The sequence below is a fragment of the Triturus cristatus genome, chromosome 3_1, assembly GCF_964204655.1.
Source record: "Triturus cristatus chromosome 3_1, aTriCri1.1, whole genome shotgun sequence".
Classification (NCBI taxonomy): Eukaryota; Metazoa; Chordata; class Amphibia; order Caudata; family Salamandridae; genus Triturus; species Triturus cristatus.
In genome coordinates this window covers 1,120,572,953-1,120,591,717 of record NC_140583.1, presented here as the reverse complement: position 1 = coordinate 1,120,591,717, position 18,765 = coordinate 1,120,572,953, and the positions used below count along the sequence as shown (strand labels likewise).

At 43.5% G+C, this 18,765-nt stretch overlaps 1 protein-coding gene across 1 annotated transcript in view; it reads right to left on the bottom strand.

Moving 5' to 3' along the window:
- The window catches only part of LOC146861608 (contactin-associated protein-like 5), a 1,183,739-nt gene that overhangs the window by 451,946 nt on the left and 713,028 nt on the right, over window positions 1-18,765 (bottom strand). Inside the window, exon 11 of the mRNA XM_085646457.1 lies at window positions 4,068-4,174. Within this exon, the coding sequence (XP_085502583.1) occupies window positions 4,068-4,174 (107 nt within the window). The remainder of the gene's footprint in view (window positions 1-4,067; window positions 4,175-18,765) is intronic.

Sequence of the window (18,765 nt, the reverse complement as noted above, 5' to 3'; positions counted from 1 at the left end):
ACTCTGTTAACCTGCAGCTGCAGGGAGTACACTCCATCTTGAAGCAAGGCAAAGTATTCAGAGCTGTAGTCCCATATAGTACAGCAGTTGCAGTCTTTACCGGTTCAGGAGTCCAGCAGGACAATGCTCCTTCTTCTTGTTGTTTCATGTAGCAGAACTGAGAGGCTATGCACCTCTCACATATTTAATCCCAGCTTCTGGGCATCAAGAGGGGGGGGCACCCTTGACCAATGGGATGCAGGTGTGCCACCCAGTCGCATGACCACTTCCTCCAAAGTCTGTCATCTTTCTGTCCTAGAAAGCACTATTCTTCTAAAATCAATCCTGGCTGAAATCTCTGCAAAACATTAAGAGCTAACTAAATAAACTCTCATGGTGGCTCATTTCCATTAGTCTACTCCCCATAAAATCTGCCAATTCCTTCCTTAATCCTGCTTGCTGGCTGGGGAACAGGGGGCTGGGGGTAGATAACCCTGGTATTCCCTGCCTGTCCTATCCTCCTTTGAAGCCTCATGCTTTACACCCCTCTCCTCCTGCTCTGGCATTCCTGCGTAGCTGCAGAGCTCTCTTCAGCAGATAGCTTCTCCCCTGGATAGAGACTTATCACCTAATCAAGACAGACTTGTTAAGCCTGTTAGTACTGACCAATCAGGGAAGACTGTAGGAAGGCTGGAGTTTGACTTGCAGACAAGAAAGGGTTCAAACGTATTGTCTTTATGAGTTAGAACAAATTCAACAAGAGCAATCTATTGGAGTTATCAGTACCATTCTGTTAAGTCTTTGAATAATATGTTCATACGTTCCGAGAAATAGTTATGCATCCAGAAAATATTGCCATGTTAGCCTATGATGACAAGTATCTACAATGGGGAAAAGGAAATGTGCAATTCCTCCCTCCACAGGGTTTATAAAAAATATTTGTTAAAGACCCTACTCATAATTAGAGGACCCCCTCACTCCTAGGACACCTAGGGGACACCTGGGGGTTGCCTAATATGTAAAATTAATATTGTTTAATACTTCACAGTGCCCACAGCACCAAAGTCAACTTTGCAGGGTATTTCATACACTGAGGAAAAATAAAATTGGCAGTTTTCCCTCACCATGGTTTATACAATTTCTTTTATAGGGACCCTGCTTTTAGTTACCTGACCCCTTCTCCCCTGAAACACCTTTGAGTACCTGATATGCAACGATAATGTAGATTAGCAATATATAGTGCCCCTGCCATCAAAGTTGAGTTTGTAATGAATTCAGTTTTTAAAGGCAGTGCTGCTTTTAAAACGACCTCAGGATCTCAGCAGTGCACACATGCAAGTGCAAAAAAGGCTGCCGACCTCTAAAATGCCCGGCCCTATTATATACTAGGGACATATAGGTAGTTTTTCATCCCCTTGCCCTATTACAGGGTAGGTCATGACAAATATAAGCATACCTCAATGCATGCCTGTGTGTCTATCATAGCACTGAGAATGGACCTGACTAGCAGGGCTCGGGGCACAGTCAGAGTCAGCTATCATCAGTACCAATCAACACACAAAAAGTGTGGGTGAGCAGGCAAAAAGGGTGACTTTCTAACATTGACACATTGAGCAAACATGTTGCACTGGAGAATGGAAAAGAGGTAAGTGTGCAGTAGGCCTTCTCATTTAAGAAACAGGAAAAAAGTTGGTTGTCTGAAAGTTGTGTCCTTAGCCACCTCTCTAGGAATGCCACTGAGTTGTCGCCTTCAGTGTACTCTGGAAAAAACCTCCAAAACTTATATTGTTGCACCGTGATCTTTCAGTGGCATCTTCCACACTACAATACAGCTTATGATTGGTGCTGAAACGTAAAAGATCTGCTCAACTTCAGTAACATAACAATCAACGGGGCCGGTTGGGCACACAAAAACCCGTCAACAATGGGTGGTTGCTTTCAACTTCATTTCAGTATCCAACAGAGGGGAAGGAGAATAAGGGTTTCTGCCCCTACCAGTCAATTGACAAGGTCAGAAGGGACCTGGCAGGAGTTTCAGGGGACACCAGCAGTCTCAGGACAGGAGTTACAGTGGGGAAGAGCCAATGATGTTGTGCTCACAGGATGTAGGGGCAAAGTGTATTGCCTTTGCAGGACTAGAGGGCTGTGTCATGAGGTCTCACTTGTGGTCTCGCAGTGCACTTGATGCAGAGGAGTATCATGCAGGCCCCTGGCTCAAGCTCGCCTCCCTTGGAATCAGAATTTGATGTGGGTGAAGGAGGGGTAAGGAACACATAGTGACATCCAACTTCAACCCTCAGTGAATCCTGCACTGCCCCCTTGAGCACATCAGCATTAAAGGCCACAGACATATATCTGAAGAAGCAAGTAGGGAAAGGAGAAACAGAAGCAGGTGGAGTCCAATTCTACATGTCTGATATATTTAATTACATTGTGCTGCAGTTACAAGCAGGATGTGGGTGCTACTGTTCTGAGAACAGAGGCAGGCCAGGTTGGGGTAAGTCTGGTGGATGTCATAAGCATCTACGCTGTTTGAGGCCATCACTCCTCGGAGCCCTTGGTCTCAATCTGGATTACAGTGTTGCAGCTGAAATCACATCATCCCACCCAGACAAGCTACCCTCCAACCTCTCCCCTGCTGGGTGAAGCCCTTGTGGCCCATTCCACATCACCAACCCCACCAATCAGTGGTCCCAGGTGAGGTGTGGTGAATGGTGGCCCATGCAGCAGCCAGAGACATCGCTCACGAAGCTTCAGGCCTCTGTGCCCCAAGCGGCACCCCAGACTGGGCCTCAGAAGCTGTCCCCCATCAGGAAAAACAACTTGTCAACTGGGAGCTCCACCGGCCGTAGATGTTGGGAACCTAAAGTGCTGAGCTCCACCCATGGTTGCTGCAGTAAATATATATTAGCTGGCAGGGTATGGCATCCACCATTTTGAGCAGTAATGCTATGTCACAAATAATTTATATAATTAATGAAGCAATTATTTATTAAAAATAGTTACAATTTTAAACAAATAAATAATTAATTAATTAAAATTGGTAAATTATGTAAATGGAAATACTGTAACAAATAAATAATTGGCATATTAATAATCTCACTAAGCAATTAAAGCTTACAAATTGTAAATTGTAATAAACATAAAAAGATGACACTATATATTTAAATATTTAAATATTGCACCACCCTACTCACCTACTAACCCAGAAAACCTTCCACTAATAAAAAAATAAAAACACTATTTTTAAAATATTACCCAAACAATAAAACAACTACTCATAATATTGACTAACACATTAAAAACTTAAAACATAGAAACTATTTTAAAATCGAAATTATAGACATGTTAATTTAACAAATAGTCTTGAAGACCTTTAAAAACGATAAACTTACCTGCAATATTCTGCATCACGATATTCTTGTCACTGGGATATTTTGTGAACGATATGTGTGCCTGACAGCACGTTTGACACGATTTAAACACTGTCCACCAAAAAAATAACAATGTGCTTATATTGATTTCTGCTCTATTGACAGCTTTGGTGAGCAAATATCATGAACGATTCACTCACATTGCAAATAGTGGCAACATAACTGCCTTCTTGCAGTAGAACATTCTGTTCTGAAGGTTTAAAAAGCAGTTCTCCCTGTCCAAAAATTACAATTTCAGCCATCAAGTTCATAATAAGGATGTTCTAAGTGCCACCAGCAAGTAGCCAAATAGGTAAATATGCTTAAATTAATAATGTAATGAGAAAGACTCATCAATAAGAGCTCTTAACGAGCTTGTTGAATAACAAAACTGTAGCAAGAAAAACAATTATCTCTGCACTGGTGGTCAAGTGGAAATCATAGCTTAAAGGGGTAATCATGATTGACTTAATAACATCCTTTGACCTTTAAAGGTCAGATCTTCTGACAGTATTTTCATATCAACAAATTATATCCTGCTGTTGAAACCAACATTCACCTTTCCTTATGCTGTGGATCAATATGTGGCTAAAAGCAAGAAGACTCCTTAGTCATTTTTTTTAGGCTCATCATTCTGGGTCACAGTAACATATTGAGCTTTTATTGTGTACTCACAGCTGTGGCAGGTGGCTCCAGTGTAACCTGTTCCGGTGCAGTTACATGTAAACGTGCTCCATGACTGATAGCATTCAGCACCATGTTCACAATAATTTGGTAAACACCTGTTTAGAGAAAATATGATTGTTGTACTTATTTTTGCATTTTATTGAACAAGTAAAGGAAGACATACATGATCTGTGCATGGGAAAAAGTGGGTCAAAGGCATACATGCCCTTCTCTCAAAAGATCATTGTTTGGAACCAGGACCTGTTCATATTCATGACAAAAAATAATCAGGCGTGTACCACGTTACACATTTTTTCCTCAGCATGTTTGTGTCATTTTTGTAAACTTCTTACTCTTAGTGGACAGCTGGGAATTTGTGAAGTGTTTGGAAAACAAATATATCCACAGAAAACCTATCCAGAAAAAAACACTTTCAGTAGAATTGCAATGCGGAAAGGTCTTTGAGAACATGTCTCACCAAATGATTGTTTTTGTGGAAACATAGTAGTGTGAAGTTAGGAAACTGTTTAACAAGTTGCTCCAAATGAAATTTTCACCAAAGTCCCCCAATTCAAAGGAACACATTTTGAAACCTTGTCACACTCTGGGGCATATGTACAAAGAAGTGGTGGAGCGTGTCATTAGCCTCCTTGGCCTAACGTCTTGCTCCGCCACTTCTGAAACTCAGGGCTGCACCATACTTACTAGAGTATGGTGCAACCCTGCATTTCCCCCTGCGCTGTCGCTTAGTTTAGCAGCCTAGCACCAAAGCAGGCACCCTTGAGCCATAGTGCAAGGGTGTCTGCGTTCACGAGAAGATTGTGTATGTGCAGGAAGGGCCCCCTTCATGCACATAATCAATCTTTAAATGGCGCTTCGTAAGTTCTATGTGTGCTGCTTAATTCAGCACACATAAAAGTTGCAAAAATGCATATAAAATTTTTTTTTTTTTATGTGCAGGAAGGGCGACCTTCTTATACATAAACAATCATTGGTATTTTGCTGTGTTCATGTGTGCTCCACAACGCAGCACACATCAAAACAGCAAAAACGAGGAGAAATCTAACATTTCTCGTTGTTGTGCCAGGGTAACACCAAGTTTTCCCTGTCTTAATTCTGGCGCTGCCTCCTATTTATACCTCTATTGTAAATAGTAGGCAGAGTAAGAATCAATGGCAGTTGCGGCGGATGTATGACGTTACAACGCATACATTTACATCGCGGTACATTACATCGCGGTTTTTACAACGCAAGTCGTTACAACGACTTGCGTTGGACGGCGCTGGACTTAGGAGTAGTATAATTTACTATTCCAACTCCAGTCTACGTACAGTAGGGAAGGTGTTGGATAGTAAGTTATACTATTCCTTGTCCTAGAGCGCCATCCAGCGCAAGTCGTTGTAACGACTTGCGTTGTAAAAACCGCGATGTAATGGCATCGCGATGTAATCCCCGCGTTGTAAACGATGTTTTTCGTTGCGGCTGGAACGTCCACAGCAACACACATTGCCCTCCCCTTTCTCGCTAAGCATAGCGTGAAAGGGGGTCTTATTTAGAACTTAGTGTCAAGCCACGTTAAGTGGCTTAATGCTGCCTTGTAAATAAGGCGAAGCCCCTATTGCCACAGGAACGTCCTAAAAAGTGACGTTCCCGTGGCGATAGGGGCTTGTACATATACCCCCCTGTGTCTTAAATCTATTTTGAAAGGTGTCAGGCTTACTTCAAATGCATCCATACAAATGCCATCTGTCTTGTTACCTTTGTAGTAGTGGCAGATTTTAGGTGGTATTGAACACTCTCACTGACAATGTGGGACCATGCAAAATAAAGGGGTGGTGTGGAGGACTGTACGCCTATAAGGCATATTTTGAATATGCAATGTGGGGATCCGCAGGAGATCAAGGCCCTTTCAGTTGCACAAAAAAATCACAGAGTAAATATGCGAAAAATACACACCCAGTGAATGCAACTTCTTAAATTAACAAAATTAAAATGTAAGCAAGCATATCTAAAATATATGAATTATGGTTTAAACACATGATTGCACTTGCATAGAAGATTAAACACAAACAGCACAATTGCATTTTAAAGAATATAAACATTATATTAAATTAATTAGCTATAGAAAAGGAAATGTCCTGGATACCGTCAACAATTCAAAATCCATGTTTTTTAGGAACTAAAATACATTGACAATGCACTTGGATAATTGGTTAATGCACCTCTATGGCTCTAAATCAAATACCTTTTTGAACTTTTGTAATTCGTTTTTTGAATCTTTCTGAAATTAAATAGCAGAAACGGTATATAGTGTTGTGTTTCATTCATGGTTGTGCCCGTTAACTTCCTTTTGTACCTTATCAAATACACTGGGGCTGATTACAATGTCACACGGAACTGCTTCAGCAATCTTGTAGGAGTCAGTCGGTGCACTCAATTTAGAGTCAGAAGCGGTCGCTTTGACCACAGGATTATGATGCATTAGAATACATCTCTTACCGTCCAATGCGGTCCTTCCAACTCTGCCAGTAAATTTCGACAGCGCGGCTCTCGGAAAGGACCAATTGAGCCAATCGGAGCACGGCCCGACCCTGGAACCACTTGCCCAATTACAATATGTATTTCTGACATGCTGTCTGTGTCGGTCCAACCATCTCATCAGAGATGGCGGAAGAGTATGCTTATAAGGCCGAAACTTACCACTACGCAGTTTCACACTTCCTGTGCAGCTATGGAGCACTTTTTTTTACCTACTCGATGGGCAGCAGAATAAGAACCTTTGCAGGCTTCACCACCTGTAAGTAACACACCTACCTGTACACATTAAAGTACCCACAAAGACAAGGTGCACCAGTGTGAAACTGCTCTGTAGCATGGTGAGCGTAATGAAAGAGGGAAGCACAGCATTGAGTGACCAGAGACTGATCAGAAAATAGAAGGACAGACCCAACATAAAGGTAGGACTACAAATGCGCATAGACACATATATGAATATATATATGTATGGTGAGCTCACCACTGATATATGTGCCACATGTCATGGCAACATACCATCAATGCACACATAAAAGTATGTGCTAATGATGCCAATACACAGGCACACAACATCCTCCCTGAACCCAATATCCTCATCACCACTGCTGGGAAAAGAGACTGAGGGTCTAGCTGACCTTCCAAACTGTACCATGAGGTTTTCTCAGTGCAGTATCGGGGGGAAGGTATACCGTGAGAAGTACCACATGAGGGGGCTAGAAGGTGCATTGGAGGCACGAGCACTGACAAATGTAAATCAGTATATGAAGTGGTTTTAAGAATGATAGTGCATAGCATTGGCATTAGGAAAACTTGTCCGAACAGAAAGCTAAATCCTAAACTCTATTGAGTGAAGCAACATCTTGAAAAGACAGCAAGCAGACTTTGCAGCTGTATCACCTAACACTGCCCCAGAACTAATAGCTGAGATATCTGTAACACTACAACCACAATCTCCTTCAGTCAGCATTGAGCGGATGTATGACGTAACAACGCGAGTCATTACAACGCGTGCAGTTACATCGCGGTCGTTACAACAACTGCGATGTTACTACGCTATGCCATTACAACGCAAGTCTTTACATCGACTTGCGCTAAATGGCGTTCTAACATTAGAAAAGCGTAATTTACTATTCCAACTCCAGTCCACTTAACAGTAGGGAAGGTGTTGGGATAGTAAACTACACTATTTGTAATGTTAGCACGCCATCTAGCGCAAGTCGATGTAAAGACTTGCGTTGTAATGGCATCGCGTGGTTATATCGCGTTCGTTGTAACGACCGCGATGTAACAGCATCGCGGTGTACTGAATGCGATGTAAATGATGTTTCCCGCATTGAGCCTATACAAAGCCTTATGCATTGAAGTTGGATTTGTGTCACTAAAGTGAATTGATAATAACAGCCTCTGCCAGTAACAAAGACTCTGGCAACTTAGGTACAATGTAAGGTGTGCATTCTCCTATGTTGATCTTGTCACATTCCAGAAGTCTTGACATATCATATGTGTACCACTAAGTGAAAACACGTTAATGTGGCCCATATGGCTGTAAAGGGTAGCCACATAGACATGAAACACATCCCTATGAGTCCCCAACCTAATTCCCTGTTAAATGAAGCCACTCAAACTCATGTTGTCACAAACAAGATACAGTAGGTACAATGCAAACATCACTAGACTGATTCACTCTACCACAACCCTGAAGTCCTAAAGCTTGTGTAACTGCAACTGTTTGCATGTGACACATCCTACCTGAACATAGACACACACTCCACATCACTTGACTTACAAACACTCCTTGAAAACCATGACCCACACCTTACAACCAACATGACCCTGTGATTGCACACACATCCCCTTGGAGGCTGGAAACCATGGTAAAGTATAGTGAATTTCCTCCCTGGGTGGAATATCAATTGTGGGGCCATGTCTACCCATCACTGTGGAAGACAGCGGTGCTTAAAAAGCCCTCTTTAGATGTCGCGGAATTAAAAAACTTCCGGCCGATTTCACTGCTTTCCGTTCCTGCTAAGATCCTGGAGGCCCATCTAAACTTTCACCTCAGCACATATCTAAGGGATCATCATTTGCTTGATGGTTCTCAACATGGCTTTAGGAGACAACATAGCATGGAGAAAGCTCTGACGGTAGTCTTTAATAACATTCGGACGCAGGTCGATGCTGGCCGTACTACGCTCCTGGTGCTTCTGGATCTTACTGCAGCCTTCGACACAATATCTCCTCATAGGCTGGTGACCCGCCTCCGAGAGATGGGTGTCGGGGGCACAGCGCTGAGCATCCTTGCCTCCTTTTTGGGGGAACGTGAACAGAGGGTGAAATTGGGGCAATATTTCTCTGCCCCTAAGGTCCTGCAGTGCGGTGTCCCCCAGGGCTCGTCCCTAAGCCCTACACTTTTTAATATCTATGTGTCCCCTCTTGCAGAGGTGGTTAGATCCTTTGGGCTAGAGGTATTATCCTACGCGGACGACACCCAAATAATGGTATCGATAACTCATACCCGGAAAGACTCAGCCCTAAATTTCAGGAGTTGCATGGAAGCAGGTTCCCTTTGGATGGTGGAAAACTTTCTGAAGTTGAACGGGGAGAAGACCGAGGTCTTGATCTTTGGCAAGGATCAGGGAATTTCGTCCACTGATTGGTGGCTGACCTCTTTGGGGGCCTGTCCCTGTCCAGTCTCCTATGGGAAAAACCTAGGGGTGATCGTGGATAATGTGCTCTCCCTGAAGCTGCAGGTAAATAGGACGGTCTCCATCTGCTTTGGTATTATCAGAATCCTTAGAAAGATCTCTCATTACCTCTCTCTTGAATCATGCAAACAGGCGGTAGTGGCTTTGGTAACCTCGAGACTGGACTATTGTAATGCCCTTTATTTGGGCATCGATAAGGGCCTCATCCTCCGGTTGCAGATGGTGCAGAATGCTGCGGCTAGATTTGTCTTGAATCTTTCTAGGTCTCATTCAGCCACAGCCTCAATTAAATCTCTGCACTGGCTCCCGCTGAACGATAGGATTATTTTAAAGATCCTTTGTTTGACCCATGGAGCCTTTAATGACGCCGGACCTGAGGGTATAAAGTCGACGGTCTGTCATTATGCCCCTTCTAGGTCTTTTCGGTCTGCGGACAAGAATCTTCTTGTTGTGCCCAGGTTTAGGAGGGCCAAATGGGGAGGTAGAGCTTTCTCCTCCTTGGCGCCCAGAGTGTGGAACTCTCTGCCTTTGAACATCTCTGGAGAGCCTTCACGACTTTTGTTCGGTAGGGCCTTGAAGACCTCGCTCTTTGTTAATTCTTCAGTATGAGCTTGCTCCTTCTCTCTTGTCCTCTGATGGTTTGCATCAAGCGCCTTGACGCCCTTGGGCATAGTTCGCGCTCCTATAAATCTAATTTCATTTCATTTCATGTGTGCATCCAAACAGAATATAAAGCCACATCATATCAGCATGATGTGCCCTATGTATAGTTTACTGAAAATGTCCTTGCACAGACTGACATACTCTAACTCTGAATGCAGCCCAGAAGATTAAGTACATTTGTGTGCTATGAAGTGTAAATCGAGATATTCACACCATATTCCAACTAGCTATTAACTCCTATGACACCAATTCCTGATCCATAAGCTAGGTCCTCATGCAACTAACACATACATCTGTAGGGAATTTCAAAGTAGACAAACACAGTTTAACTTACTAAGCACTGTCATGGACCCACATACATCTCCCACATGAAATAGGCAAAGTAAAGTAAATGGTATTACAACCATCCAAGTTTCACAACATCAGGAGGCCACAGTGCATAGACACATTCCATGACATGGTTCTCAAAATTAAGAGGAGTCCTGGAAGTCAACAGGGCCAGGGCACAGTCTGATTTGTAGCTACCTCACAGTCTCCATGTAGTCAGGACAGTGAGAATAAGTCTAAACTGGGAATAATGGGTATTGGCACAAAGTGGCCCCCAAATGTGGCAAATGCGTCATTGGAAGTTCATTACAACATCCACAGAAGAAACAGCAATTGGCCCATATCTGTTAAGACATAATTTGCAATTCACACATTGTTTTGTGTACATGTGTGTCTAAAGTACTTATCGTGTATGAAGAGACAAAACTCTTACACGTATGTTGGCAAGAATATTCACTTCGTACACATCAGATACATATGCAGCATACATCTCATTGAGTTCTGTCCATTGACACACTTGCACACCAGATAAAGAAAGCTGCAAAAACTAAGAATGCATAGAATGTCCAAAGCAAGGTTTAGCCATTTACACCACACCCCAACAGATACATCTTGGGGACATTGACACCAAGCCAGTCTAGGTGCATAATTCCACACAAGATCACAATAGAGTTGCCTACTCTAAGAACGATATAATATCATGGTTAAACAAACACAACCGTAGTCACACATCCTAAATCATACAAGAATAACAGTTAGCATCAGTAGCAATGTTTGGACACAGGAATACCAAAACAAGTAAGTGCTTTATTCAGAGATAAGCTTTATTTAACTGTAAGAAACAAAGGCCAATGGCAGTCCAAAAATATATATAGTGGAAAGAGGATCATTGCCCATCCAAACTTGCCTTCAGAAATATTGCCAAGGGATACCTCCCCCGAAGGGGCATCTGAGGGGCAGGCCAGGTACCAAAAGAAGAAAACTAGGGTGGGTTAGGTTGGTCCTTGGAAAGGCTGGGCACAAGATTGAGAGGGCCGTCTGGGTCAGTGGAATGGCAGGATTCAGTTGAGGGGGGTTGGGCTTCAATATTTTTGGTATCTTTTATATCCATGAAGGGTGGTGAATGGAATAATTGTCTTATTTTTCTTCAATGTGGAAGTACTGGGGTAGGAAGGGGAAGATGATCATCTAGGTTTAGGAGGGGATAGGGTGGTGACAGGATGGGGAGATTTTCTCTTTTGGGTTCCTTGGGGTTTAGATTGGGTCTCTGTAGGGGGCTGGGCAGGTTTTTGGGGTATTGAAGTGGAAGGGTATGGCAGGGGTAGCAGGGTCTTCTGTTTAGGTGTGGGAGGGGGTTGATCTGTTTGGATAGGGAAGAGGTCAAGGGGAATGAGGTGGAGATTTTGGACAGACTTTGTATGAGGAGAGACAAGTGTAAGGGTTGTGGAGGACGAGGGTAAAGAAGTATGTGGTACATCTGTGTCTTTTGGAGTGATGCCTGTCGTGGCTTTAAGTGATGCTGTGCTGTCTGTCTGTTTTTGTGTGTGCCATGTGCTGCAGTGGGTGTTGTGTCTGCCTGCGTGTAAGTGGATGTGCAGGTGAGGGTGTCTTGTGTCTGGTGTGTGTGTGTGTCTTTCTTTGACCTTATGTCTGTATGTTTGTGTGCTTGTTTGTGTGCTGTGTGTGGATGTTGAGGTGGGTGCATGTTCATGTTTGTGTGTGCTTTGGGCAGGTATAGGAACAGACATTGTGAGTGGGGAAGAGGCAGGAGGGGTGGAAAGTTGGATTTAGGTTAAGTCTGCCCTGAGTGTGGAGGCTAGAGCCTAAATGGATCTATGTAGGAAAGACATGTCAGAGTGAATGCACTCCAGAAAGATACCATCTGTGTCTGCTGATTAGAATGCACCTAGAGGACATTCAGCACTGCTGTCTGACCCACAGAGGTTAGCCTCAGGAGATTAATGGCCTCTACACTCAGGGCAGCAGGGGAGACAGAGACAGGGGGTGAGGTGCTTGGCACAAAGGAGACTCCTCCCATTTGAGTGAAGTGGCAACAGACAGAGACAGCTGTGATGGAGGAGATGTTAGGGATGGTGGTGGACTGAGATGGAGTGGACATAGGTCCAGGGGAATCCAATACCACCACCTGAGACGGCTCACAGGAACTGGAGTTGGATGATTACGACATTGGTGTTATGTCTGCTAGCTCCCCAGTGGTGCTCTGTGTCACTGGGTCCCTCTTGGTCACTGCCAGAATGTGAACACAACTGTGGCTAGCTGCTTCCCCAACATTTGTGGCACTGTCTCCTTTGCTGCCCTGGTGTGATGCTAAAAAACATATTTAAATACAAATAAATTGAAATGTTAATATATACTGGCTAAATAGGTGAAAAAATGTTTTTGCATATATTACAATTTGTACCTGGATGACAAAATTAATTTGTCATTAGCCATTAACACATGACTGTTCGCGACAAGATCTGTGCACACTCTCACATATTGGTGTAAGAATCATAGTCTGATAAAACTTCATGTTTCTCCTTGTTAATATTTTACCCACATGTATGTACCAGATGATGTTTTTTGTCTCTTACTTCTTATGCCTTTGTAGTGTACCATACTTACCTCCTGTGATCCAAGGGAGTATAGACATTCTTTTAAGAAATTGACCAACACTGCATGGCTTGACACTCAGCATATAGGGAGTGTTAGACCTGGCACCGTTGGCGTGGGTCACCCTTCCATTTTTGTTTGTGCCTCAATGTATTTTTGTGCTGGTGTTAGCTGCTCAGGGCACTGTGCCACTGCCATCCAGTGCCACAGTACAAGTGCTCCCTATGGTCAAATGTATTATGTGAATTGACTTCCGTGTTTGGCTTATTTGGTTTACTATCAGTCCCTAGTAGAGTGCACCAGGGGTGCCAAGGGCTTGTATATCCAAATGCTGCTAGTGGGCTTGCAGCACTGGTTGTGCCACCCACAGAAGCAGCTGGGTAAAATGTGTTTAAAGTCGGCTATTGCAGAACCTGCATGCAGTCTGGTACTGTCATGCTGACTGGGCAAGTGTCCCCACTTGCCAGTCCCTAAACCTTCCCTTACCTTCATATTAGTCACCCCTATGGTAGGCCCTAGGGCAGGGTGCATTGTAAGGATAAGGTAGGACATGCCCTGAGGTGTGTGGCATGTCCTAATAGTGAATTACAGCCATTTTCGTTTTTCACTTTTGAAGGCTACCTGCTCTCTATAGGCCAGAATGGGCTGCTAGATTATAACACTCTATAATCCTAGCAGACTCAGGAAGCATGGTAGAAATTCGTGTTTAGTATGCCTGAACTCAGAATAATAAAATACATCTTTTAGTAAAGTTTATTTTAATATCCTGTATTTGTAAATGCTACTTTTAGAAAGTTAGCATTTGCTTGCTTAACCATTTCGTTCTGCCTCTGGAGGGGAGGGCTATCTTCTTTGTGTGTAGCTTGAGTGACATGGCTGGGAAGTTCCAGGAGACAGGCTGGGGCTGCCAGGTGGTGAATAGAAAGATTACACCAGGATGGGTGGGAGGAGTTCACCTTGACTCTGAATAGGACAGTGCTCTGCCTCCACAATGCTGGCTCCACCCCCTGGGAGCGTCTGATTTCTCTGCCCTGCCTGCTGAAAGAAGAAGCCAGAGTCTCAACAACAAAGTGCTCCTCACTGAAAAGAACTGGACTGGGATTATGCAAAGGCCCCCCTGGCCTGTAAAGACAAAAGAAACTGAGTATAAATGTAGGAGCCCTGCTCCTAAGAAATCAGATTCTGATGAACCACGAAGAAACTCTGCCTGACTAGAAGGACCTGGAAGAAGCTGAAGGAGGAGTAACTTTCCCTGACCTGGGGGATTGGCCTGCAGTTGGTGCCTTGCTGAGAAAGGAGAGGAAAAGACTGAAAGAGACTTTTCACTTTGTTTTTCAACTATCTCCTAGGGCTTGGAAGAAGAGCTTGCCCCCTGAACTGAGTCCCAGGACCATTGGACTCATCTGCCTTCAAAAACTGAGTTGCCTGGACAATTCTTGCTTGTTTCCCGCTGGATTTGGCCCAGTACGCCTCGTACTACATCCGCCGCAAAGCCGTGTCTTTGCCGCCCGGCACCGTGTGTCTACGCTGAACCAAAAGCGTTAGTACGCACCGTATCCCTCCCGGCTGCATTGCACCTAACCTTCCCCGCCGATTCGAGACGTACATCCCTGGCTGCCGAACCCTGTACGCCGGACTCAAGCTTCGATGTCCCGCAGGTACGGTCCGTACGCTGCTAACGTACTGCACCGTGCCGTACTCAGAGCCAAGAAGCCTCAGTACGCTGATCATCCCCGTACGCTGTACGGCGCCGAGAAGTGTCACCGCCGATCCGCACCGAAGGTACGGCCCGAACGCTGACGCCACGGACTCTGCAAGTTGATCCGGCTCATCCGCCCGTACCCCTGAAGGTCCCGTACCAACGCCGCGTCCCGACGCCGCGACCGGACCAGACCGAGTACGCTGCCGAACTACGACCCGGACCCATCAACTTGTCCCGCACTGTCCGTCGCGGACCCCACGAACTAAGGGTACTTTGTTCTGTACGCACCGCAGTGTGCACGTCCCGGACCCCGGAGTCCGCACCGAGTGTTTGACTCGTACTTTCTTTGTTTTTTAACGCGGACGAGTTGTACACCCAGGTACGAACCGTACAAAGCCTGAAAAGAAGCAGAATTGAGTAAAAGAAGCCTATTTTTGCATTTTAATCCTTTTTGCAAGAACATTGAACTTTGAAATAATACGGTGGTCATTTCTAAACGTTATTCTGGTCTTGTGCTAAGCCTTACATAAAGAAACCTATTTTTGATATAACCTCGACTGGTGTCCATTTGTGGTGTGTCATTGCATTACTGTATGTGTTCAGAAATGCTTAACCTATAGCGCCCTGAGAATAGTCTTGACTGCTTGCGCCACACTACCTAAAGGGTGAGCAGGGGTTATTTAAAAGGGTGATCCCCTTATCCTGACTTAGAAGTAAGAGTCCCTGCTTGTCACAAGTGCATACCTGTGCCAACCAGAGAATCCCAATTCTAACAGGGAGCTATCCCAAATCTAGACCTGGTTCAACAGCAGGTCCCCTGCTTCGGTTAACATATTTTGATATGTCACAATCAAGATGTAGGGGGCAGGGAATAGGCCATTTCACACTGTTCACATGACACTTGCACATCTGTCCACTGGCAGATGAAGCAGTTGTAAGTGTCACATGTGCAACTCATATACAAGTCACACATAGAATATAGAATTTGAAAGGCAATATTTATCTGTGCAGGTATTGTGTTGTATCAGCACAGTGGGTGTGTATGGGCCTTTATGAACTTCGTACTCCGAGAGAGAGGGCAGTAGGGTAAATGTTGTGCAAGATTGTTTAGCTATAGTAAACATCAAATATTTTTCTCAATGAAAGTGCTCCAAGGTTATTGTACAATGACCACCCCACGTTGTAAAAAAGGTGTTGACCTAGGTCCACACATATAAAACAATGAAAGAGTCAATATCCTGAGCAGCGATCATATAATCAAGCTAAAATCAGTCCATGCAGTAGTCTTCACAATTTCTTCTTTGTACTTTATTCCGTATTTCGTTTGCATAGGTCTGTACTTCAATCTTCATCAACCACCAATAGCCACAGATTGAGCCAACAAGTGTTTCGTCTTTTGGGTATAACCAAAGATTTCATCAGGGCTAAAACAAACAAATACATCAGCTCTGTTAAAGGCCATGTATAACATGTTTGTTAATTAATTACAAAGTCCTTCACCATATGCAAGAAAAGGGAGCCAAGTGAGAATCAGCACAGGTAATGATAGGCTACCTTGGGTCCCTAAATCTCAACAAGACGTGCTTAATTCAAATATAAGATGCTTAAGAACTTGGACTCCAGATATCCCATTGTGAACCATGCTCTTGACTGTACTGCTCAAAGCAAACAACTTGTGTTTACATTTCATGGCATCAAATCAATACCTAATTATATCAGGGGTGGAAACCGAGAACTTAAGGTTATGCAGTGCGAAGCCAGCTGGATTCTGAAACTTCGTGCTGTGGAAGTTGGTATCAATATTGATAATTAGCTACAGTACTTTTTGGGATCGTAGGTGAACTGATCTGTAACAGGGAATCTATGTTATTGGTAACTGTCTTCTGTACTGCACTATTATGTTTGGATTATTATGATAGACAAATTTGATGTGTCATTTTAAAAAAGTATATGATTATTTACATTACTCTTGTGAGTTCTGAGAAAAACATTCAAATTCATTTATTTTCTTATTTGATATGTTTACAAAACGTTTACGTGAATTTTGAGAAAAATGTATCATTATTCGACAATTCGGGTGTACCCTGTGATTAACTTATGAATGTATTTTTCTCTTAATTGGAGATGCTATTAGTCTTTCCTCTGCTCTCTTTCTTCTTCTATACTGATTGTCTAGGCTTCCTACTATTGCCTCTTCCGTAACATTGCATTTTAGGCTCATATCTTTAGTATATTGGTGGTTGGTTCTTTGAATACACTTACTACTACTTTTCATATACTATTTGAGATGGGTGGTATTATAGTCATGATATTAAGTAATAACTTTATCTGGGTGATTTTTAATAATGAATGTATGTGCACACCGTCTCTTCGATTACAATCATTTTGGAATGAATTGGCCCAATTTTTTCAGTGATACATTTTACTTACGAGCTTGGATTGCAACAACCCTTGGATAGTACGTGGCTTGTAAGTAATAACAGGAAACCCGTAACATGGTATTTAAACACATGAAATTGACACTACTCACTTGCATTATAATATTTAGGTGGGGTAGTTACCGTCTTATTTTCAATTTTTTGATTTACTCTAGCATTTACTAAGGATAAGTTATACTCCTCTGGAGAAGTTTTATTATCATCAATGTGCACGGTATGATTTTCTAATATGGCACTTACTTTAGCTTGAATTTTTATTACCCTCACACGTTGGTTCCTCCTTGATGTTTATGGAAGGGTGATGTATAAATTGATGCTTCAAGATGGCGACCATGCAACACGCCATGGCTATGTTTCCATTGTCAGCATTCCGTCCATCATTTGTTTGCTGTAATACTTTTTGCCCTAAGTGGGATGGGTATGTCCAGACATGGGTCTCTTGCTCACTGTGCCACAGGATTCAAGCTAGCCTGGCTGAAGAAGGGTGACATACCCTGAAACCAGTCCCGGGATGCTTGTTTCCGGTACAAGGAGGACATGGACTGGCAGTTCGATCTGGACTGTTCCCATGGGGCACAGGGTCAAGACTGATTTGCATATGGCTGGGTCCAAACTGGGGTGGCGTAGTGGGCAAAAGAACGATGGATTCAACCCAGATCTTTTGACTGGGGAAGAATGTTTGCATTGTCAGCATTCCATCCATCATTTGTTTGCTGTAACACTTTTCGCCCAAAGTGGGATGGGTATGCCCAGACGTGGGTCTCTTTCTCACTGTGCCATTGGATTCAAGTTAGCCTGGCTGAAGAAGGGTGACATACCCTGAAACCAGTCCCAGGATGCTTGTTTCTGGTCCAGGGAGGACCGGGCCTGGCAGTTCGGTCTGGACTGTTCCCATGGGCACAGGGTCAAGACTTATTTGCATATGGCTGGGTCCAAACTGGGGTGGCATAGTGGGCAAAAGAACGATGGATTTAACCCAGATCTTTTGACTGGGGAAGAATGTTTGCATTGTCAGCATTCCATCCATCATTTGTTTGCTGTAACACTTTTCGCCCAAAGTGGGATGGGTATGCCCAGACGTGGGTCCCTTTCTCACTGTGCCATTGGATTCAAGTTAGCCTGGCTGAAGAAGGATGACATACCCTGAAACCGGTCCCAGGATGCTTGTTTCCGTTCCAGGGAGGACCTGGCCTGGCAGTTCGGTCTGGATGGTTCCCATGGGGCACAGGGTCAAGACTGATTTGCATATGGCTGGGTCCAAACTGGGGTGGCATAGTGGGCAAAGCAACGATGGATTTAACCCAGATCTTTTGACTGGGGGAGAATGTTTGCATTGTCAGCATTCCGTCCATCATTTGTTTGCTGTAACATATGGATATGTGCGGAGCACTCTCCGTCGAATTACTATTGGGTTTTAGGTAAACGTTTTATTGCTGATATAGTTTTGATAAACTTTATTATTAATTTGATTAGCTTACTTTAGGTTTTTTCTTTTTCCATTTTGTATTTGTTGTGGAACCAGATAGATTAATGATTGTAAAAATCAGGTAAATCTGATAATAAGCTTTTTTGGAAGTAATTGGATCAGGTATTAACTTATGGATGTCCGTATTCTTTACAAAGAAGTCGGATATACTATTGGTGTTATGTGTTTTAGATATAGGATAGTTATAATGTGAGCTTTTTTGTCACCAACGATGTTATATCTATGTCTCAACATGGTC